The sequence below is a fragment of the Electrophorus electricus genome, chromosome 6 (assembly GCF_041902795.1).
Source record: "Electrophorus electricus isolate QZ-2024a chromosome 6, ASM4190279v1, whole genome shotgun sequence".
Lineage (NCBI taxonomy): Eukaryota > Metazoa > Chordata > Actinopteri > Gymnotiformes > Gymnotidae > Electrophorus > Electrophorus electricus.
The window spans coordinates 35424556-35448555 of record NC_137502.1 but is presented as its reverse complement, the minus strand read 5'-3'; the positions used below and the strand labels follow the sequence as shown (position 1 = coordinate 35448555).

At 52.4% G+C, this 24000-nt stretch overlaps 2 protein-coding genes across 6 annotated transcripts in view; both read right to left on the bottom strand.

Annotated features, from left to right (window-relative positions):
* Nucleotides 1–12285, bottom strand: part of ep300b (EP300 lysine acetyltransferase b) — a 29524-nt gene extending 17239 nt beyond the window's left edge. For 4 of the 5 annotated variants that reach the window (XM_081716672.1, XM_035525073.2, XM_081716675.1 and 1 more), the window contains exons 1-9: nt 10014–12285; nt 8310–8854; nt 6509–6676; nt 5202–5442; nt 4792–4905; nt 4211–4444; nt 3830–3935; nt 1599–1733; nt 1251–1368 (exon numbers count right to left, since the gene is read on the bottom strand). In XM_081716672.1, coding sequence (XP_081572798.1) covers nt 1251–1368; nt 1599–1733; nt 3830–3935; nt 4211–4444; nt 4792–4905; nt 5202–5442; nt 6509–6676; nt 8310–8854; nt 10014–10107 — 1755 coding nt within the window. In that variant the 5' untranslated portion in view covers nt 10108–12285. The remainder of the gene's footprint in view (nt 1–1250; nt 1369–1598; nt 1734–3829; nt 3936–4210; nt 4445–4791; nt 4906–5201; nt 5443–6508; nt 6677–8309; nt 8855–10013) is intronic. The other variant, XM_081716673.1, reaches the window with a different exon arrangement.
* A 123-nt stretch (nt 12286–12408) lies between these two features.
* xpnpep3 (X-prolyl aminopeptidase 3, mitochondrial) overlaps nt 12409–24000 on the bottom strand; it is a 27078-nt gene continuing 15486 nt past the window's right edge. Inside the window, exons 5-10 of the mRNA XM_035524979.2 lie at nt 22664–22726; nt 21839–21952; nt 21534–21619; nt 21136–21319; nt 13869–13989; nt 12409–13172 (exon numbers count right to left, since the gene is read on the bottom strand). Coding sequence (XP_035380872.1) covers nt 13000–13172; nt 13869–13989; nt 21136–21319; nt 21534–21619; nt 21839–21952; nt 22664–22726 — 741 coding nt within the window. The 3' untranslated portion in view covers nt 12409–12999. The remainder of the gene's footprint in view (nt 13173–13868; nt 13990–21135; nt 21320–21533; nt 21620–21838; nt 21953–22663; nt 22727–24000) is intronic.

Below are 24000 nucleotides of genomic sequence, written 5' to 3'. Positions count from 1 at the left end.
GCCCTGCTGTGAATACTCATAGCTGAAGGCAAATTCATTCATAATGACCTAATGGCAGTTCTAGATTTAATCCCTTAAATGTAAAGGACAGTCTAACGGGATTTCTTCACATCGCAAACGTTTTGGGAATGTTAACTGGGAGAAAAACACAGTAAAAGAATAAACAATAATTTGTGGGTTCACCTTTCATCACTAGTTGATTGGAAAGCACAGGTAAGGCAAGTGTATGGTGCCTGTGTGTGTGTGTGTGTGTGTGTGTGTGTGAGAGAAGCACAGGTAAGGCAGGTGTATGGTGCCTGTGTGAGGTGTGTGTGTGTGTGTGTGTGAGAGAAGCACAGGTAAGGCAGGTGTATGGTGCCTGTGTGAGGTGTGTGTGTGTGTGTGTGTGTGTGTGAGAGAGAGAAGCACAGGTAAGGCAGGTGTATGGTGCCTGTGTGTGTGTGTGTGTGTGTGTGTGTGTGTGTGTGTGTGTGTGAGAGAAGCACAGGTAAGGCAGGTGTATGGTGCCTGTGTGAGGTGTGTGTGTGTGTGTGTGTGAGAGAGAGAAGCACAGGTAAGGCAGGTGTATGGTGCCTGTGTGTGTGTGTGTGTGTGTGTGTGTGAGAGAGAGAAGCACAGGTAAGGCAGGTGTATGGTGCCTGTGTGAGGTGTGTGTGTGTGTGTGTGTGTGTGTGTGTGTGTGTGTGTGTGTGTGAGAGAAGCACAGGTAAGGCAGGTGTATGGTGCCTGTGTGAGGTGTGTGTGTGTGTGTGTGTGTGTGTGTGTGTGTGTGTGTGTGTGTGAGAGAAGCACAGGTAAGGCAGGTGTATGGTGCCTGTGTGTGTGTGTGTGTGTGTGTGTGTGTGAGAGAAGCACAGGTAAGGCAGGTGTATGGTGCCTGTGTGAGGTGTGTGTGTGTGTGTGTGTGTGTGTGTGCACGCGCGCGCGCATGTGTGTATAAAGCACAGGTAAGGCAGGTGTGCCGTTTCAGGGCTTTGGAGGGGGTAAGGGACAGCTGTGACTCTGATGTTCATACAAGACAGTTAGTAAACTTTGATGAATACTGCATTTATCGTCATTATTATCTTAACATGGACACATGGACTTCGATATTAGACACTTACACAAAGAAAATAACACCACAGCTGCTATTACAGTGAGAATAAGAGAAGCCTGGTTGGGCAAATAATAAAAAAGTAGGTGTTAGGGAGTAGGTGGGTGGGTGTATGAGTGCGAGAGGGAGGGAGGGAGAGAGAGAGAGAATCTCTCACCCTGCTGTTGGCAGACTCGTACATGTCCCCCTCCACCTTGCGGGCGTATGCCACTAGGTTCTCCATCCTACGGTCCTTTAAGGCAGCAGGGTCAGGGGTGGGAAAGATGGCCTGCACACTACTCACACACACACACACACACACACACACACACACACACACACACACAGTTGTAAACCTACAAAAAAGGGTTTGTTATTTCCCCTAGTGTTAAAAAGCCAATGCCAATGGACAAACTCACTGATAAGGTTCCAAACAAATGAATGAATAATATTCGCTACTTCCATTCCTTATACAAAGGATATCACGTTGGTGTGGGGTGTGTGTGTGCGCACGTGAGAGACTCACAGCTTGTGCACGAGGTGGTTTCGCAGGTCCTGCGTGATGTCCTCATGCCAGCTCTTCCTCATCCCTGCTGTGGACGGGGGTGTGGCCACAGGAACAGAGCCCCCAGAACCCACCGCTCCACACTCATTCATTAGGCTGAGAAAGAAAAAAACAGACAGAAACAGTAAGAATAAAATTAAGAATAAAAGCACATCAATGATCAAAGCAGCTTAAAGATTGTAGGTACCGGAACACTGCTAGAGAATGATTTACTTAAAAAGGAGAAACACAACATCACACAAAACCAAGGTCCATATGCAATACCATGGGAAGAGAAACCTCTACCTCTGACACATTTGGTGTGATACTAATGCAGCACAGTGAAGTGAGGCATTACTGAAGAATAGCATTCAGATCGTAGCACTAGTGAAGTGCTCCTATAGGTGCAGTACAAGTACTGAAATGCAGAAGTGTGCTGTAGTATTGTGTATCAGGTTAGTGATGTAATGTAGGATTGTATATCAGTAATATAGTGTGGTGGTGTGTAACGGCACGGTAGTGTAGTGGTGTGTAGTGTAGTGTAGTGTAGTGCGGCGGTGTGTAGTGGGGTGTAGTGGGGTGTGGTGTAGTGTAGTGTAGTGTAGTGTAGTGTAGTGGGGTGTGGTGTAGTGTAGTGTAGTGCGGCGGTGTGTAGTGTAGTGTAGTGGGGTGTGGTGTAGTGTAGTGTAGTGTAGTGTAGTGTAGTGCGGCGGTGTGTAGTGGTGTGTAGTGTAGTGTAGTGCGGCGGTGTGTAGTATAGTGTAGTGTAGTGTAGTGTAGTGCGGCGGTGTGTAGTGGGGTGTAGTGTAGTGTAGTGCGGCGGTGTGTAGTATAGTGTAGTGTAGTGTAGTGTAGTGCGGCGGTGTGTAGTGTAGTGTAGTGTAGTGGGGTGTAGTGTAGTGTAGTGTAGTGTAGTGTAGTGTAGTGCGGCGGTGTGTAGTGGTGTGTAGTGTAGTGTAGTGCGGCGGTGTGTAGTATAGTGTAGTGTAGTGTAGTGTAGTGCGGCGGTGTGTAGTGGGGTGTAGTGTAGTGTAGTGTAGTGCGGCGGTGTGTAGTGGTGTGTAGTATAGTGTAGTGTAGTGCGGCGGTGTGTAGTGGTGTGTAGTGTAGTGTAGTGTAGTGCGGCGGTGTGTAGTGGTGTGTAGTATAGTGTAGTGTAGTGCGGCGGTGTGTAGTGGTGTGTAGTATAGTGTAGTGTAGTGCGGCGGTGTGTAGTGGTGTGTAGTGTAGTGTAGTGTAGTGCGGCGGTGTGTAGTGGTGTGTAGTGTAGTGTAGTGCGGCGGTGTGTAGTGGTGTGTAGTGTAGTGTAGTGTAGTGCGGCGGTGTGTAGTGGTGTGTAGTGTAGTGTAGTGCGGCGGTGTGTAGTGTAGTGTAGTGTAGTGTAGTGTAGTGTAGTGTAGTGCGGCGGTGTGTAGTGGTGTGTAGTGTAGTGTAGTGTAGTGCGGCGGTGTGTAGTGTAGTGTAGTGCGGCGGTGTGTAGTGGTGTGTAGTATAGTGTAGTGTAGTGCGGCGGTGTGTAGTGTAGTGTAGTGCGGCGGTGTGTAGTGGTGTGTAGTATAGTGTAGTGTAGTGCGGCGGTGTGTAGTGGTGTGTAGTGTAGTGTAGTGCGGCGTGTGTAGTGGTGTGTAGTATAGTGTAGTGTAGTGTAGTGTAGTGGTGTGTAGTGTAGTGCGGCGGTGTGTAGTGGTGTGTAGTATAGTGTAGTGTAGTGCGGCGGTGTGTAGTGGGGTGTGGTGTGGTGTAGTGTGGTGAGGTATAGTGTAGTGTAGCGGTGTGTAGTGTAGTGTAGTGGGGTGTGGTGTAGTGGGGTTTAGTGTAGTGTAGTGGGGTTTAGTGTAGTGGTGTGTAGTGTAATGTAGTGTAGTGGTGTGTAGTGGAGTGGAGTGTGGTGTAGTGTAGTGGTGTGTAGTGTAATGTAGTGTAGTGGTGTGTAGTGTAATGTAGTGGGGTGTGGTTTAGTGTAGTGTAGTGTGGTTTAGTGTAGTGGTGTGTAGTGTAGTGGGGTGTAGTGTAGTGTAGTTTGGTTTAGTGTAGTGGTGTGTAGTGTAATGTAGTGTAGTGGTGTGTAGTGTAATGTAGTGTAGTGTGTAGTGTAGTGTCGTGGGGTTTAGTGTAGTGTAGTTTGGTTTAGTGTAATGTAGTGTAGCGGTGTGTAGTGTAGTGTAGTGGGGTGTGGTTTAGTGTAGTGGTGTGTAGTGTAATGTAGTGTGTACCTATGAGTGTTGATGTTCCGATGCAGCAGGGGGTCTGGCAGAAGGTTGGACTGTTGGTTTTGGGCCGGAACCCCAATACCACCGTTAATACCCATTGGGTTAGCACCTATGCAAAGACAGAGAGAGAGAGAGAGAGAGAGAGAGAGAGGGGGAGGTCAATGAGTATATTAGAGATAGACACACACTCATACACATTCAAATACACTGCTCTCTAGCTTCTGAACTGTTCAGGTTAGGTTAGAGGTCAAGGTTAGGGTCATCCCTGGACAAGGCTGAAGTGATGGTCAGGACCAACCTATCCTCAGCAAAACACACATTAGGCAAGTTGAGTAATGAGCGGCAGCATCTTGCATCACAACACTGCACACATGCACAACTCACCGACGGTGGTCAGCGGCCTCATGCCGGTGGTCTGACCCGTGGCAGCGGGGGAGAGAGGAGTCTGCCCAGACGCCTGAGTGCCCTGGTAGGTGAGTCCCAGGGCGGCATACGCACGCTCAATGGAGCTCGGGTCGATCTGACCTGGGGGGTTGAGGTTGGGGGCAGTGGGCGAGCCTCCTGAGACTGATCCACCCACTGTCCCGCCCAGAGCCATCCCAGCTCCGCCCAGCATAGCTGTGGGGGAGAAAGAGAGCGAGAGAGCGAGAGAGGGAGAGAGAGAGACAAGATAAACCCAACGCTGACATTAATGAAAGGTTTTTTAATGTTTGCACCTGTGTCAGTGCTGGAAAGCCTGTAGGCTACTTTGGGTAGATTGTGAACTCAAGCATTTTTTGGAGAATATGTACATCCACATATATATGTGTATACACACACACACACATTATATTTGGACACACACACTTCGGCATATGAGTGTGTGTGTGTGTGCGCGTGTGTGTGTGCATCCACTCACACTGCTGGCTCCTCTTGTCTCCTGTGTTCTGTGTATGATTGTGTGTGTTTGTGTGTGTGTCACTCACACTGCTGGCTCCTCTTGTCTCCTGCGTTCTTGAGCGGGAGGCAGACAGGACAGTCCTGCCTGGTGCAGTTTTTCCAGTGAGAGATGATCTGTCTGGAGGAGGCACAGTGAGCCACTGCAGAGAGACAGACAGTGAGAGAGAGAGAGAGCGAGAGAGAGAGAGAGAGAGAGAGAGAGAGAGAGAGAGAGAGAGAGAGAGAGAGAGCGCGAGTGAGAGAGAGAGGTGATGAACAGGTCGCAAAGTACTACTTAATGGCAAACACAAATAACACAATGCCAAAAACATCTGGGAGCAATGCATACAGATCTCACGTACAGCACAGAAACAGAAAAACAAGAGCAGGCAGACAGACGGAAGGGACGCAGGCAGACAGACGGAAGGGACGCAGGCAGACAGGGACGGTCGCTCACCCTGGCAGGACTTGCCGGCCTGGCAGTGGGTCATGTGGTTGAGCACGTTCTTCATGGTCCTGCAGTGGGGCAGAGCACAGGGGCGTACCTCCCCGTTGGCCTGCTCCCGACGCTGGCACTTGTGGGCGTGGAGCAGCAGGACCAGCTGCTGCTGGATCAGCTTCCGCTTCTCCGGGTCGGCCGTAGGGGGCGCTACTGCGCCGCCCGGACTGGACACACCGCTCGCCGCGCTCGAACCAGCCTGGGGAGCGGATGGGATACATGATAAACACAGCCTGACTGACTACTACTGTTCTGGCTGTATAGGAACAGCTTATCCACATGTAGGTCTCTTTACTCTAATTACTGAGCCGTCTGACACCGTGTGAACATGACGGGGAATATTCCAGAGGTAGCATGACCCATGTCTCGGTGATGGGCGGACAGGGTGCACATACACAGCTGGAGTCCTAACCCTAACCCTCAAAGAAGGAAAAAAAGAAAAGAAAAAAAGACGTCTTTCCGAACTCCAAGAAAAAGGGTAAATGCTCCTTACAGTAAAAGCAGTAGCGATGTGCACAGGTGTGCTACGGATTCAGTGGAGCTTGACTGAACTCCCAGCCACAGAATACACACTGTAAAAACCCGCCGTGATGTATGACCAATGTTACTGCAGGTAGTATGAAACTACTGCCTCAGTTTCAACTATGACGAATGAAAACTGAGTTGTCGCCTGCGTGTCCAGGCCACTTCCCTATATCTACAACAGCTGTCGATCGCTCACTATCGAAATCCCGTTAAAGTTGATGACGTCTTCTGGTCCCTCAGCAGGGGCCACAGTGGGCCTTCCTGCTTTGCTTTGTCTAAAAGCGTCTATGGTGCTTTGTGGAGGATCACTGGCTCTGACTACAGGGCCTAATGATCCACTGACCCTGATCAATGCAACAATCCTAAATATTACGATTCGACTCTGCCACAGTTGATTGGCAGCTGTGCGGATGTCTCACGCAGCTTTGTAAGGATAATGAAGAGTAGCAGCATGAGAGAGACTTGCTGTTTGAGCCGTTCTTTAGCAGTTTAGCCCGATCACGTTACCCAATCTGTACTACTGCAACCCCCCCCCCCAAAAAAACCCCACAAACTAAAAACAAAATACACATTTAAAAATTAGCTTTAACAAACTAATACTGCATAGTGGTAAAACCTAAGATTTACAACTGTAGTAGATGCTGCGTTCTAGCTAGCCACTGAAGCTCTGTAAGGCTGGATTCAGATCACCTCCTGATGAAGGAATTATACAAAACTCCATTTCCCATGAGGCATCTCACCAGGCCGGGGATGTTCTGGCCAGGCTGGGGTTTCTTGTCCATGTTGAATTGGCTGAGGCTGTTGGGAAGTGTAGCTTTGTTCTGGTGGGGAGCAGCAAGAGACTGAGCACCGCACTGACCGTACCCAGCCACATAGATCCCGGAGCCTACACCAGACATCACACTCATCTGAGAGAGAGAGGGGGGGGCTGATCTTAGATGGAGAGACTGGACACTTTCTCCATTACCCACCGAACCATTCTATACATGTTAGGATGCAACCTTGACAACAGCATCTTCCGAACATTCAACAATACAACCATGATTCTATCGGCCAGCGAAGCCAGGCCGGGCCGGGCCGGGCCCACAGACGGAGGACCACGAGACGGGGCTCTCCTGAAGGAGCCAGGAGGACTCTTCCTCAGCCCCGCTCAGCACTCGAGCAAGAGCTCTCCCAACCAGAGCGTCCGTCCCAGCGCTCGGAGCACGCTGGTTCTGTCTGCCTGGGCGGCTCGGAAACCAGCAAGGTAAAGGAAAGCACTGAGCTGAACACACACACACACACATTTCAGGATGCAGGGAAAGAGAATAAAAACACTATGCTTACATCTACGTTTGAGATTATATAAACACACACACACACAGTGCACTGCAGCCAAAGGCCTGACACCTGAACGCACACAGCAGTGCAGCAGTCTGGGGGCCAGAAGCAGCACATGGAGAAAATAAGGAGTCTCCAGTCACTCACGCTACTGAATTAAAGCACAACAAACAAATCAGGAACAGGTTCAGTACTCCCAGGGTTCAGTATACTACAGTCTTAAGAAGAATATGGTTCAGGAACAGGTTCAGTGCTCTGCGGTCTTAAGAAGCAAGATGAGCACATTCTCGCACAGTGAGCATCGGACTCACACTATAGAAGCGGCTGGCTACTCCTCTACCTCAGTCCTGATCGTTAAAATAAGTGCCTCCCATCAGTCCTGCACCACACAACCCTGCTGACAGGTTTAAAATGTTCACAGTACAGTGAAACAGCTTCCTCAATTTCAGCTTTATTTAGAACATGTTTGGAATAATAGTAGTTTTGCACTAACAGGGGATCTTTCTGTCTTGACCTGTATGTACTGCTTCCTGTAATCAGTACAGGGTCTTTTCTAATAAGGTTGTTCATAGTAACACCTGACCAGAACCACAGCAGTACTGACCAATTACATCGATAACCAGTAATATGTACAGTGTAATCAATATTAAGGTTTGAAAAAGCAATGACCCAGTTGCTGGTTACTGAGCCTGTGTGCAGTTTCCAGACCAGCAGGTCACATCACTACATGACTGGGACCTGTTTTTCTAATTTACCACCGGCCAATAAGGAGCAGGGAAATATACAGGCAGGTCCTATGTATGCACACACGCACGGTACGCACACGCACGGCACGAGCCATTCCCTTTCTTCTAGTTATGGATTATTTGATTTTCCAGATCAATAAAAGTTTTCCGCATCTTTCTGCACTGTCTACCCAGACGGAAGTTGCACTATTTACACTCTTCAAATAAAATAAATCAAACAAACAAACATTCAACCAAATAATTAAAGACATTTTGGTGGGGGGTGTTTGGTACAGTCAGAACAGAAAAAAAGTAACAGAATTACTTTGGACTGTAAGAGACTAAATATCTTCAGCTACATCAGAAAGGCATCATTTTCACAACTCTAACATCTGTATCCTGTCTGAACCTCTCCTACATGGACACGCCTTCAGGGTGTGTTTGCAGCTCTCCAAGCCCAGCCATTGGGCGTGGCGGCCAGTGGGCGGAGCTTTACCTTGTTTGTGGCTCCTGGTTGCTGATTCCTGAGCATGGCCTGGCCCACCTGCTGCTGCTGGGAGAGGTCCGCCATCCCCGCGCTCGCCATGTTGGTATAGCCCATCCCGGGCGCCCCGTTCATCATCTGCCCTCCCATCATGCCTTGCACCTGACCGTGCCCCTTCTGGCCTCCCGCCATGCCCCTGCTCAGGCCAGACGCCATGGCGACCGGCGCCATGACGCCCGCTTGCTGCTGTGGCGGTGGGGGAAGGTGGCCCAGACCCTGGGCTCCAGGGGAGCCACTCAAGCCTAAAAGCCCAAGGGAGGCTGCGCTGCTGGGGCTACTGGAGGCCGAGTGAGCGGATGGGGCTCCGGAGCAGAGCAGCTCAGAGAGCTGCTTGTGCTTGGACGCGGCATCTGGGAGCGGGACGCCCAGTGGCCCGGGGGGGAGCATCCCTGAGGGGGCGTGTCCGGGGTCACCTGCTCCGTTAGAGAGCGCCAGGACCGATGAGTTAATGAGCTCGTCAGGGAGATCGTGCTCCAGATCGAAGAGGGAGCCGAAATCTGAGACGGGAAGACAAACAGAGAAGATGTGGTAGTCAGAGAAAGAGAGCCAAAGCATATCTGGACATGGGCGCCGCAGATGGAGGGGGGCCCCCTTCCAATGTGCAACACCCGTGACAGACCCTGGCCAACGCACGGCCGGCGCCGGGGCTGCGCGCGTGCGAACACGCCCCTCGTGCGTACAGCTGAACAACAGGGCACGCTAATAAAAACCACATGGCACGAGCCAACGACCAACACACGAAGAGACAAAATGGGCGCCGTCAGACATGCAACCTGGACGTCCCGTAAAGCGCGCGACAGTGGAAGCCTTTTCGCCGAGTTGCGGACGGACGGCGCGCGCAAGACTCGCGGAGAGCGAGTCACCGACAGAACTACTGTTCAGGGCTCGTGCACTAGCTAAGTAGACCAAGTTAGCTTGTGCTGCACGGAGAAATGATCTAAATCTGTTTGCATGAACAGGCGTGCAGGGACGATTTGTCCAAAAATGTCATTTGTACTGTTTAAACACCAACAATGTGACTAGCCAAGTAAGAACTTTTGTTTCGTTCTAAATTGCAACAAAGGGTTAGAAAAACAAGTACGTTTACTCCAACGCAACTTTCCTGATTTGCCAAGACAAGCGTCCTGATGGCATGTGGACTAACTAACCTCCGCGCTGCCTCTGCAGACGCTGTAACACGCTCCACTTCGCACTTGCTGTATTGGTCGCATTTCGCTGAACACAAAATGGGAATGACGCGCTAACGTAGCTATCTAGCTGGACAGCAAACTGGCTAGGTAATATCTAAAAGCATTAACGGTTAGATCGCTATCTTGCTAACTTTTTGTAAATAAAGTGGGAACAAAAACGATCAAGCCTGGCTAGCTAGCTGACTTGCATCGAACAGATATTGCATTGGAAGTCATGCAAGTCCCACCAGCGGGTAAAGAAAGGCAGAGGAACTGTGCTTGACGTGCTCATTAATCCTCCAAGTCATATAACGAACTGGTTGGGAGATTTGTATGTGCAGGAAGGTTTGTTGTGTTAAGGTATTTAATCAAATGTGGATGAGCATCTGGTTACTTGCTTGGCTGAGTTTAACTAGGAAAGCGACCCCGACGCTGTTCATTAGCGCAGGTGATATTGTCATTATTAATAGCATTAAACTATATTTACCGTTCCCATCGCTGGCGGAGACGGACAGAGCCGGAGAAGAGAGTTTAGGCCTCTTGGCTGAAGGCGGGCCGGAGTCCAAAACACTATCGGCCATATTTCCACCTCACAAATTACAACTAAATCATATATCCACAAAGGATGATGTTTAATCCCCTCGTCTGAAGTCTTCGTCGGGGTTTAAATAATTCCCTTCTCCAAACGCGCCGGTCTCGCGGAACTCCTTTTTCATGGGACGATGGGGAAAGTGTCATACAAACACGCTCTCCTCCCTTCAGCTCCTGATTAAACCCCCCTTTCCTTTCGGTATTACTACACTACAACATGGCTGGAGGTCCGCTTTGCGCTCACGGAGCCTCGGCGGACACATCGCCCCGACACTGAGCCTCTGTGGCCGATAGATGGGGATTTGATCAACTCGGACGCCAGGCAGCTCCGGGGGGGCAAGGTCGCGAAATCCCTTTCATGCGCTGGTCATAAAAATGCCCAGGACACAGAAATTCTCCGTCTGGTCGCGGCGTGCCTCGCACTCACTGCGGCTTCTTTCCAACATGATGGTTTGATCTGAGCCTGTAATCTGAACATCGGGGGTCTCCCAATCAGTCAGTTTTCTTTAAGAAGAAACAACTGCAGTACTTTGGCGACTGGAAATGCGTAAAGGAACAGTTATTCAGTGAACAAAACGAACACGGGCACCAAAGACGTAGCCCTGCCTCGGTAAAGACTCGTTTGTGCTTTTGCAGAACAAACACCAGTTAACAGGCGTGCAATACCGCCGAGACTAAATACCAGAGTTGACGAAGTGCCAGGCGTGCGACCCAACTCCAGCAGCCTGTTTTTCCCTGCGTGTAGTCTAATGTCTGTGTTAACACTTGTGTTTCTGAACATTAAGTTTGTAGGGGGTATTGCGTTAACCCCGCTCAAGGTTTAGTGTTTTGTGACAGAACGTGTAGGCCTGGATTTGTGCATGAATACACCCAATGCACGAGACGGGGGTAAAATCTTTGCCCCAAATCTCCCCCCGTTGCTTGTAGGCTTGGAAATGCACACACCACCAAAACAACGTTCAAAGTTCATGCGTGCACGGAAAACATTTCAGTTCGATACCGATGCCTAATGGTGGGGGGAAAATGCTCCAATTAGTCGTTTCTCTGCGGACCCTTTTTGCAAAAAAGTGTCATTAGTGGCGTACCGAGAATGTGGCAGGCGTAATATTAGAAGTGAAATCCTGTATTTTCTCGTCCGTGTTAAAAATTAGTTTCAACTTACTGACGGCTCTTGCAAAAATAAACGTGCCACTGCGTGATGAACTAACAAGCGCTCAGCACAAGAACTGAGGAGTCGTCCAGCAGCCGAGACCCACAGAATACGACGAAGGGGTAAAATCGTATATAGCGAGCGCGGTTGCATGAATATTAGGAACGCAAAGCCTCGGGTGCGAACAGGATTGCCAGCTGCACCCCCACATATCTGGGGGTCCTCAAAAAGCTTTCATAGTCTTTGTGATGCTGTGAGCCCCCCTGCGCGTTCATCCCTTTAAAATGTCCCCCTGCCTCGCGCAGTTCTCTGCTCTTTTCTTCACGTTTCTGGTCCTCCGAAAGCGACCGGCTCGGTCATTTCGTTGCGCGGTGCAGAGAATTTCCGCTCGGCGAGCGGAGGCAGTGTAGAAATCTAGCGCTGTGCCGTTTCCTCTCCTCCGCAGACTCTCCTCCGTTTAAATGTTTGCCCTCTTCCGCCTCTCCTTTGCGCTCCTTGCTCGGATTTTCGCCAGACAATCGCCCTTCTCCGGGTTCCTAACGCGGCTGGCGCGTTTCCGTCCCGGTTGTCCGCCGCCCTGTCCGCCCGGGCGCGTTTCGGGGCCGTGGTGGTCGCTGCTGCCGTGCCTCTCCTCGCTGGCTCCTGCCTCCTTCGCTCTCCCCGCACTAACAAAATGGCGGGTTGTTGTTTCTGCTCCTGTGGCACGCGGGGAGGGGGGGCGGAGGTGTACGGCGGCAGCGCAACACGGGGACTGGCGTGCCGGAGTTCCCGGACAGCGCCATCGCAACACTTCCGAGCTGCTGCTTCTCGGGGACGCGCGCTTTGATTAGGTCAGCTGGCCAAAAGGGTCAATACCTTGTGGAGGTCAAACCCCACATGATGAAAGATCAAGTGTAGCGCAACGACATCCAAGGACTCTGGGCTGCACTCAGCAGATCCCACTCCAATGACAACTCACTTGACAGGAAAACTTTACCTCTCCGCAGTCCGGCATGCACAGACCAACAGCCCCTGCAAAGACCCCACCAGGCTGGTGAGAAATGATACCATTCCTGATCAGGTTGCCCAGACGCTGGGGAGATTGGGTTTACAGCAGTAAGGACCCCCATAATCATGTCTCAGATTAGTTTGATAATCAAGATTCTCCAGGATTAGAATTTTATTGTAACTCAAAAAAAAAGGTTGTTGACAAGTGTAAACAACACTATTTCCACTCACACTGTCATGAAAGACAACTCGTTTTACACACACACACCATTTCCAGTTGCTGACTCCTTCGTAATTTCACTGCAGGGATTACAGGGCAACTCCACATTTGAGTACTGCATTCAGAGCCCAGCTGTGTCCTAAATCACAGCTCCTCCCAATCTAGACTTCCTCACTGCCACAGGCTTCCTGAGTCAGGGCTGGCACATCTGCAGTGCCGACGGAGCACAGGGCCACCCAGTGCCCATGCTGGAGACCTCCCTCCCCTGTAGTTTAGTCCCAACTTGAGTCTAAACACACCTGATCTGGATAATCAAGACCTTAAGAACCCTCCGCGCATTAGAGAGATGGGAGTTCATCTGAGACAGGCAGAAAGATCCCCAGGACTGGAGGTGAGCACTGCTGCACTAGAAGAAGATCTTTGGACAGCACTAGATATTGTGTACAATGCAAAGGAGGAAGGCGTTTGGAAAAGGAGGGCTCTGGTGTGCGCTGTCCTGGGCCACGGGGCTCACCCCACCCTCCCTCATCCCTCCGCCTGTGCACATGCTCTCTCCACATCCGCCACTGTTTTGGGGGTGTGAGAGGACAGGATAAGGGGGCCCCCGTGTTCTTGAATCACCACGTCGTCTTCTATCCGAATCCCAAGGCCCCGGAACCTCTCTGGACAAGAGTCGTCACTCTCGCTGAAGTACAGCCCTGTAGGGGAAGACGGGGAATGGTTTAGCTGTGATTATGAGAACTCTGTTAAAGCAGAGAAGGGCGTAACTAGAGATCCATGTTGTAGAGTTCAACTCCAGCCCTGCTCCTGGAGATGTACCACCCTACAGCCAAGCTGACAATGAATCTGCAACTTTTACACAATACACTTCTGAATATCGCAAATCAGTTGCAATAGGGTCATAACTAAAATGAATCCCAAAACATGACGTCTGTCTGGTGCACTGTGGACTTGTGACGCCGAGGTGGATGGGTCAGGAGCCGTAAGTAAAAGTCCTCCCCCCCATTCATCGAATGAATGAATGACCCCACACACTATAGCATGCTCTCACACTGTGCTTTATTAAGACAATATTTGGATTCCAACTCAGAATCTTCATAGGATCTTAGCCAATTGGTAGATGGATTATTCAACTGAAACCAGCCAGTAGAATTATGTGAAAGCACCAGACCCCACCTTGTTTCTCCCCTGTGGTGGTTGGATTCGCTAGAAACAACAACAAGCCCTCCCCCACCCAGGGGACCCGCCCCCCGAGGATGGTACCAGCGTTTGTACACCATCGCTGTTGTCCATGTAGTTGGATTATGATCTGCTTCCACCTCCAGCGTTAAACGCGAGCCGAAGCGTGGATGTGTGACGGAGCTCTGTCTAGGGTGAGGGGGACCTCCACATACCGGGCTCCACCGTGACAGCCATGCCCGGCTGTAAGGGCTGGGAGCGCGATAGCTCAGGGGTGTCATGCACGTCCATGCCCAGGTAGTGACTCACGTGGTGGGGGCAGTAGCGACGTGCCGCCTGTGGGGAGATAGGGAACCACGTCAGTGATGTGAGACACAACCAACCAACCAAGAGAGAGATGAGAGTGCAACAATGAAAAAAGTTGGCGAGTGAGAGGGAGAGAAATTGAGAGGAGCGAAGAGATCTCAGAAATGATGAGAAAATATGAGTATGGGACATAGACAGATGCATGTTGATAAAGGACTGAAACGGTTTCCTCTGCCTGTAAATAAGTAAACGCATTAGTGTGTGCTAGCCCTTGCTAGTGCACAGGCAAGCGCAGTAATAACCATCCTGTGTCAGGTTCTGAGGCTTTGTAGTGGCTCTGTGGGTCCTGCTGGTTTGAACAGCCCACCCACGTGCTGGCTCAGCTGGGTTTATTGTGTCAAATACGAGCTCCATCCACAAAGCCAATGGCCGAGATACTGGGTAGCAACCAACGTACCCCTTCTCTGAGGCTCTAATCACTGAGAGCCAGACTGTATCCTGCAGGCAGCCAACCTCACACCAAGACCTTAACTCTTACGGAAGCCATTCTGTTCATTCTCCATTCAGCACCAGCAGCACCAGCTCATCGCTCCATGTCTGTTTAGAAAGGACATCACCATCGAGAGTGTTCCAACAGTGCCGAGGGACCTAGCTCTGGAAACACTGCTCCCCTGGCTCTGTCTAGCTGCTGGAGAAGACCACGGGTGCACGGGTTTCAGCATTTCACTATACAGCATGCAGTACAGTGGCTCCAGCACCGATCATCAGGACACATTCAGCTAATCACCATCAGTCATTACAGATTGCGTTTATCAAAAAACACCTGCTGCCACCCGATGTTAATCCATTTCTATCCGTTTATTTGGTGCATTTTCCCATGGAATTAATCCATCACTCCATCCTATCCAGCAGAGCCAGTAGCTGGTGTTGCTACTTCGTTTAAAAGAAACCCTCCACGTGGTTCTGAACGTGATATAGCCTGAGGTACCTGAACCTGTACCTAGAAGGGAAAAATCAGTTGATTCAAAACAGACTTCTAAAGAACAACAACAAGATTCCTGGGCCCTGAAAGCGTTGGACAGAGCTTGGTGTCAGTTACCAAATAATTTCATCTGTTCCCTGTACTTGGGGAACACTGCAGAATCCCCCGCTGAGTCAAAACCTGCATGCAAAGTACACACACACACACACACACACACACACACACACACACACACCCTGTACACGCTCACATCTGCCCTATACACACACGCTCGCGTCCGCCCTGTACACACGCTCGCGTCCGCCCTGTACACACACACGCTCGCGTCCGCCCTGTACACACACACGCTCGCGTCCGCCCTGTACACACACACACGCTCGCGTCCGCCCTGTACACACACACACACACTCGCGTCCGCCCTGTACACACACACACACACACTCGCGTCCGCCCTGTACACACACACACACACTCGCGTCCGCCCTGCACACACACACTCGCATCCGCCCTGCACACACACACTCGCATCCGCCCTGCACACACACACTCGCATCCGCCCTGCACACACACACTCGCATCCGCCCTGCACACACACACTCGCATCCGCCCTGCACACACACACACACACACACACACACACACACACACACTCGCATCCGCCCTGCACACACACACACTCGCATCCGCCCTGCACACACACACACTCGCATCCGCCCTGCACACACACACACACACTCATCCGCCCTGCACACACACACACTCGCATCCGCCCTGCACACACACACACACTCGCATCCGCCCTGCACACACACACACTCGCATCCGCCCTGCACACACACACACTCGCATCCGCCCTGCACACACACACACACACACACACACTCGCATCCGCCCTGCACACACACACACACACACACACACTCGCATCCGCCCTGCACACACACACACACACACACACACACACTCGCATCCGCCCTGCACACACACACACACACACTCGCATCCGCCCTGCACACACACACACACACACACTCGCATCCGCCCTGCACACACACACACACACACACTCGCATCCGCCCTGCACACACACACACTCGCATCCGCCCTGCACACACACACACTCGCATCCGCCCTGCACACACACACACACACACACTCGCATCCGCCCTGTACACACACACACACACACTCGCATCCGCCCTGTACACACACACACACACACTCGCATCCGCCCTGTACACACACACACACACACTCGCATCCGCCCTGTACACACACACACACACACTCGCATCCGCCCTGTACACACACACACACACACACTCGCATCCGCCCTGTACACACACACACACTCGCATCCGCCCTGTACACACACACACACTCGCATCCGCCCTGTACACACACACACACTCGCATCCGCCCTGTACACACACACACACTCGCATCCGCCCTGTACACACACAGTCGCATCCGCCCTGTACACACACACACACACACACACACACACACACACACACACACACACTCGCATCCGCCCTGTACACACACACACACACGCACACACACTCGCATCTGCCCTGTACACACACACACACACACACACACTCGCATCTGCCCTGTACACACACACACACACACACACACACACACACACACACACACACACACTCGCATCCGCCCTGTACACACACACATCTGCCCTATACACACACGCGCGCTCACATCCGCCCTGTACACAATCACTCACACTCGCGTCCGTCCTGTACACACGCTCGCCTCCGCCCTGTACACACGCTCGCGTCCGCCCTGTACACACGCTCGCGTCCGCCCTGTACACACGCTCGCGTCCGCCCTGTACACACACACACTCGCGTCCGCCCTGTACACACACACACACTCGCGTCCGCCCTGTACACACACACACACTCGCGTCCGCCCTGTACACACACACACTCGCGTCCACCCTGTACACACACACACTCGCGTCCGCCCTGTACACACACACACTCGCATCCGCCCTGCACACACACACACACACACACTCGCATCCGCCCTGTACACACACACACACACACTCGCATCCGCCCTGTACACACACACACACACACTCGCATCCGCCCTGTACACACACACACACACACTCGCATCCGCCCTGTACACACACACACACACTCGCATCCGCCCTGTACACACACACACACTCGCATCCGCCCTGTACACACACACACACTCGCATCCGCCCTGTACACACACACACACTCGCATCCGCCCTGTACACACACACACACTCGCATCCGCCCTGTACACACACACTCGCATCCGCCCTGTACACACACACACACACACACACACACACACACACACACACACACTCGCATCCGCCCTGTACACACACACACACACGCACACACACTCGCATCTGCCCTGTACACACACACACACACACACACACTCGCATCTGCCCTGTACACACACACACACACACACACACACACACACACACACACACACACACACTCGCATCCGCCCTGTACACACACACATCTGCCCTATACACACACGCGCGCTCACATCCGCCCTGTACACAATCACTCACACTCGCGTCCGTCCTGTACACACGCTCGCCTCCGCCCTGTACACACGCTCGCGTCCGCCCTGTACACACGCTCGCGTCCGCCCTGTACACACGCTCGCGTCCGCCCTGTACACACACACACTCGCGTCCGCCCTGTACACACACACACACTCGCGTCCGCCCTGTACACACACACACACTCGCGTCCGCCCTGTACACACACACACTCGCGTCCACCCTGTACACACACACACTCGCGTCCGCCCTGTACACACACACACACTCGCATCCGCCCTGTACACACACACTCGCATCCGCCCTGTACACACACACACACACACACACTCGCATCCGCCCTGTACACACACACACACACACACTCGCATCCGCCCTGTACACACACTCGCATCCGCCCTGCACACACTCGCATCCGCCCTGCACACACACTCGCATCCGCCCTGCACACACACACACACACACACACTCGCATCCGCCCTGCACACACACACACACACACTCGCATCCGCCCTGCACACACACACACACACACACACTCGCATCCGCCCTGAACACACACACACACACACACACTCGCATCCGCCCTGAACACACACACACACACACACACACACACACACTCGCATCCGCCCTGTACACACACACACTCGCACCCGTCCTGCACACACACACACACACACACTCGCATCCGCCCTGCACACACACTCGCATCCGCCCTGCACACACACTCGCATCCGCCCTGCACACACACACACACACACACACACTCGCATCCGCCCTGCACACACACACACACACACTCGCATCCGCCCTGCACACACACACACACACACACTCGCATCCGCCCTGCACACACACACACACACACTCGCATCCGCCCTGCACACACACTCGCATCCGCCCTGCACACACACACTCGCATCCGCCCTGCACACACACACACACACACACACACACACTCGCATCCGCCCTGCACACACACACACTCGCATCCGCCCTGCACACACACACACACACACTCGCATCCGCCCTGCACACACACACACTCGCATCCGCCCTGCACACACACACACACACTCATCCGCCCTGCACACACACACACTCGCATCCGCCCTGCACACACACACACACTCGCATCCGCCCTGCACACACACACACTCGCATCCGCCCTGCACACACACACACTCGCATCCGCCCTGCACACACACACACACACACTCGCATCCGCCCTGCACACACACACACACACTCGCATCCGCCCTGCACACACACACACACACACACACTCGCATCCGCCCTGTACACACACACACACACACACACACTCGCATCCGCCCTGCACACACACACACACACACACTCGCATCCGCCCTGCACACACACACACACACACACACACTCGCATCCGCCCTGCACACACACACACACACACACACACACACTCGCATCCGCCCTGCACACACACACACACACACACACACTCGCATCCGCCCTGCACACACACACACTCGCATCCGCCCTGCACACACACACACACACACACTCGCATCCGCCCTGCACACACACACACACACACACTCGCATCCGCCCTGTACACACACACACACACACTCGCATCCGCCCTGTACACACACACACACTCGCATCCGCCCTGTACACACACACACACTCGCATCCGCCCTGTACACACACACACACTCGCATCCGCCCTGTACACACACACACACTCGCATCCGCCCTGTACACACACACACAGTCGCATCCGCCCTGTACACACACAGTCGCATCCGCCCTGTACACACACACACACACACACACACACACACACACACACACACACACACACACTCGCATCCGCCCTGTACACACACACACACACGCACACACACTCGCATCTGCCCTGTACACACACACACACACACACACACACACACACACACACACACTCGCATCCGCCCTGTACACACACACATCTGCCCTATACACACACGCGCGCTCACATCCGCCCTGTACACAATCACTCACACTCGCGTCCGTCCTGTACACACGCTCGCCTCCGCCCTGTACACACGCTCGCGTCCGTCCTGTACACACGCTCGCGTCCGCCCTGTACACACGCTCGCGTCCGCCCTGTACACACGCTCGCGTCCGCCCTGTACACACACACACACTCGCGTCCGCCCTGTACACACACACACTCGCATCCGCCCTGTACACACACACACACTCGCGTCCGCCCTGTACACACACACACACTCGCGTCCGCCCTGTACACACACACACTCGCGTCCGCCCTGTACACACACACACACTCGCATCCGCCCTGTACACACACACTCGCATCCGCCCTGTACACACACACACACACACACTCGCATCCGCCCTGTACACACACACACACACACACTCGCATCCGCCCTGTACACACACTCGCATCCGCCCTGCACACACTCGCATCCGCCCTGCACACACACTCGCATCCGCCCTGCACACACACACACACACACACACACTCGCATCCGCCCTGCACACACACACACACACACTCGCATCCGCCCTGCACACACACACACACACACACTCGCATCCGCCCTGAACACACACACACACACACACTCGCATCCGCCCTGAACACACACACACACACACACACACACACACTCGCATCCGCCCTGTACACACACACACTCGCACCCGTCCTGCACACACACACACACACACTCGCATCCGCCCTGCACACACACACACACACACACACACACTCGCATCCGCCCTGCACACACACACACACACACACACACACACTCGCATCCGCCCTGCACACACACACACACACACACTCGCATCCGCCCTGCACACACACACACACACACTCGCATCCGCCCTGCACACACACACACACACTCGCATCCGCCCTGTACATACACTCACATCCACCCTATAATATACTCGCATCTGCCCTGTACACACACCCGCCTGTACAGTCACTCTCTCACACACACACACACACACACACTCGCATCCGCCCTGTACATACACTCACACACTCACATCCACCCTATAATATACTCATATCTGCCCTGTACACACACTCACATCCACCCTATAATATACTCACATCCGCCCTGTATACACACACTCGCATCCGCCCTATAATATACTCACATCCGCCCTGTATACACACACTCGCATCCGCCCTGTACACACACTCATATGCTCTCGGCTCAGCGAGATGTGGGTGGGGCTCCAGTCTAGACTCTTGGGGAGTGTTCCGCTCACACACACCTGTTCACCATGTTTACTGGCTGTGTTAGCGTAGCAAACATCTTGTCTATGTGACCTTACTGGTGTAGTAGATGTGTGTGTAAACTTACCAGTGTATGGTATGTGTGTGTGTGTGTGTGTGTGACCTTACCAGTGTAACGTGTGTGTGTGTGCACGCGTGTGACCTTGCTGGCATAGGATATATTTGACCACTAATATTCAAACAACTAGTGTTTGAATATTAGTGTTTAGCAAATAGCCAAGACTTGGTATGCTTAGGGCTAAAGCACAGAAGAGTTCCAGGACCAGACCAAGAAACTCCTGGACTAGCGGATACCTTGACGGCATCCGTGTCGCTGGCCCCGTGAGGTAGGATGCCGAGCTCTCGGAGCTGTTTTGCGAGCAGTGTCAGCATGGTGGCGTACACGTGGTCCAGACTGACCCCAGAACAGCACAGATCCACACAGGCTAGCTGCACCTCCAGCACGGCCTCGTAGAGCTCCCGCTGGGCCTCGCTGAACCTAGACCAGTGCAGGAGAGATTACTCTCCAAACATACTCTGACAGTCTGTCTTTCCAATAAACTGCTTTTGAGGGGCACATATTACATCTTATTGTACGTTAACTGTAATAAAATAGACACTTTTCAGCAGACTGAATTAGATAATGTGAAAGTCTTGGGGTTGGAGACATTTGGGAGCCAGTCTGCTATGTCAACACAGAACAGCTCACTCACTTTCCATTAACAGGCCAGGTGCGCGTGACGTCACTGACATAGCCAAAGTATTCACACCCTCCGTCCAACAGCAGCATCTCTCCGTCCTGAGAGAGACAGAGACCGACACAGAGGTAGAGAATGAGATAATAAAATGGTGAGAATATAAGGTGCCCTGGGTGCTGTAGCCATTTGGGGAACGTTGGCAGCGCGACTCGTGTCAAACCTGCCGTGTGCACGTCCTCTTTGGAGCACACCCCCAGTCCCAGACCACTTCCACATTAGGTCATCTAAATACAGCCTCACACCTGACTTCACTGTGTTACCTTAACGATCTGGTTGTTACTGATGTAGTGTAGCGTGTTCGCACGATTTCCACCTGCAACCACTGGAGGATACGCGAGGTAGTTAGCACCGTGCGCACGACTCTCAAAATCAAACTGTGGGAGAGAGAGAGAGAGAGAGACAGGCAGAGTGAGACAGGTAGAGTCTGCAAGAGGGAGAGAGAAAGACCTGCCCAGACAGACAGGCAGAGACTGGACAGAATCACAGAATCCCAAAATCATAATCTTCATCATCATTGTTGTCAACATTTCTTATATGACATGTTGTTGTCAGTCTGTTGAGGGTCCACGCTGCAGCACGTCTGTTAGTCTGAGGGTCCACGCTGCAGCACGTCTGTTAGTCTGAGGGTCCACGCTGCAGCACGTCTTTTAGTCTAAGGGTCCACGCTGCAGCACGTCTGTTAGTCTGAGGGTCCACGCTGCAGCACGTCTGTTAGTCTGAGGGTCCACGCTGCAGCACGTCTTAGTCTGAGGGTCCACGCTGCAGCAAGTCTGTTAGTCTGAGGGTCCACGCTGCAGTAAGTCTGTTAGTCTTCCCTCCAAAGCACCAACACAATCACACCATGAGACCCAGCAAAGTGCCCAAATGAACACCCAGCCATTCACATCTGGGATTACACCACTGAATATGAAGTATAGCATTTACTCTTGCATTGATTATCACCTTCCCCATTTATTTTAGCACAGATTGGCACCTCTGTCAAATTTCTGTAACATAGATCATCACTTCCCCTGTTTAGCATTTGTAAGGTTTAGCCCCTCCTCTAGGTTAGCGTTGACTAAATTAGCACCTCCCCCATAATTTACCTTAGCATAGATTAGCGCCTCGTCTATGTCACCTCTGCAGGTTGCCATGGTCTTCTTAAAGGCCTTAAAAGTCACAGAACAGTCAAATCGTAAATAGTCTGCAACACCAGCACTTCACGGTACTAAATGTGCTTGACCACTAAATATGTGATGTAAAAATATTTATGTTGGTCATGGGCTCCTTGTTCAAAGTGGCAGATCACCACATGCTCTCGGCTCAGTGAGTAGATCAGGGTGAGCTCCAGTCTAGACGCTTGGGGAGTGCTCCACTCACACACCTGTTCACCAGGTTTACTGGCTGTGTTACATTCCATCAAGAAGATGGACAGGTGTAGTGTGTGTGTGTGTGTGTGTGTGTGTGTGTGTGTGAGACCTTACTGGTGTAGGGTGTGTGTGTGTGCGTGTGTGTGTTTGTGTGTGTGACCTTACTGGGGTAGGGTGTGTGTGTGTGTGTGTGTGTGTGTGTGACACCTTACTGGTGTAGGGTGTGTGTGTGTGTGACCTAGGTGGTGTAAGGTGTGTGTGTGTGTGTGTGTGTGTGAGAGAGACCTTACTGGTGTAGGGTGTGTGTGTGTGTGAGAGACCTTACTGGTGTAGGGTGTGTGTGTGTGTGTGTGTGTGTGTGTGTGTGTGTGAGAGAGAGACCTTACTGGTGTAGGGTGTGTGTGTGTGTGTGTGTGTGTGTGTGTGTGTGTGTGTGTGTGAGCCCTTACTGGTGTAGGGTGTGTGTGACCTTAATGGTGTAGGGTGTGTGTGTGTGTGTGTGTGACCTTACTGGTGTAGGAATGTGTGTGTGTGTGTGTGACCTTACTGGTGTAGGGGGTGTGTGTGTGTGACCTAGGTGGTGTAAGGTGTGTGTGTGTGTGTGTGTGTGAGACCTTACTGGTGTAGGGTGTGTGTGTGTGTGACCTTACTGGTGTAGGGTGTGTGTGTGTGTGAGAGACCTTACTGGTGTAGGGTGTGTGTGTGTGTGTGTGTGAGAGAGACCTTACTGGTGTAGGGTGTGTGTGTGTGTGTGTGTGTGTGTGTGTGTGTGTGTGTGTGTGTGACCTTACTGGTGTAGGGGGTGTGTGACCTTACTGCTGTAGGGTGTGTGTGTGTGACCTTACTGGTGTAGGGTGTGTGTGTGTGTGTGACCTTACTGGTGTAGGGTGTGTGTGTGTGTGTGTGACCTTACTGGTGTAGGGTGTGTGTGTGTGTGTGTGTGTGTGTGTGTGTGTGTGTGTGTGTGTGTGTGTGTGTGTGTGTGTGACCTTAATGGTGTAGGGTGTGTGTGTGACCTTACTGGTGTAGGGTGTGTGTGTGTGTGTGACCTTACTGGTGTAGGGGGTGTGTGA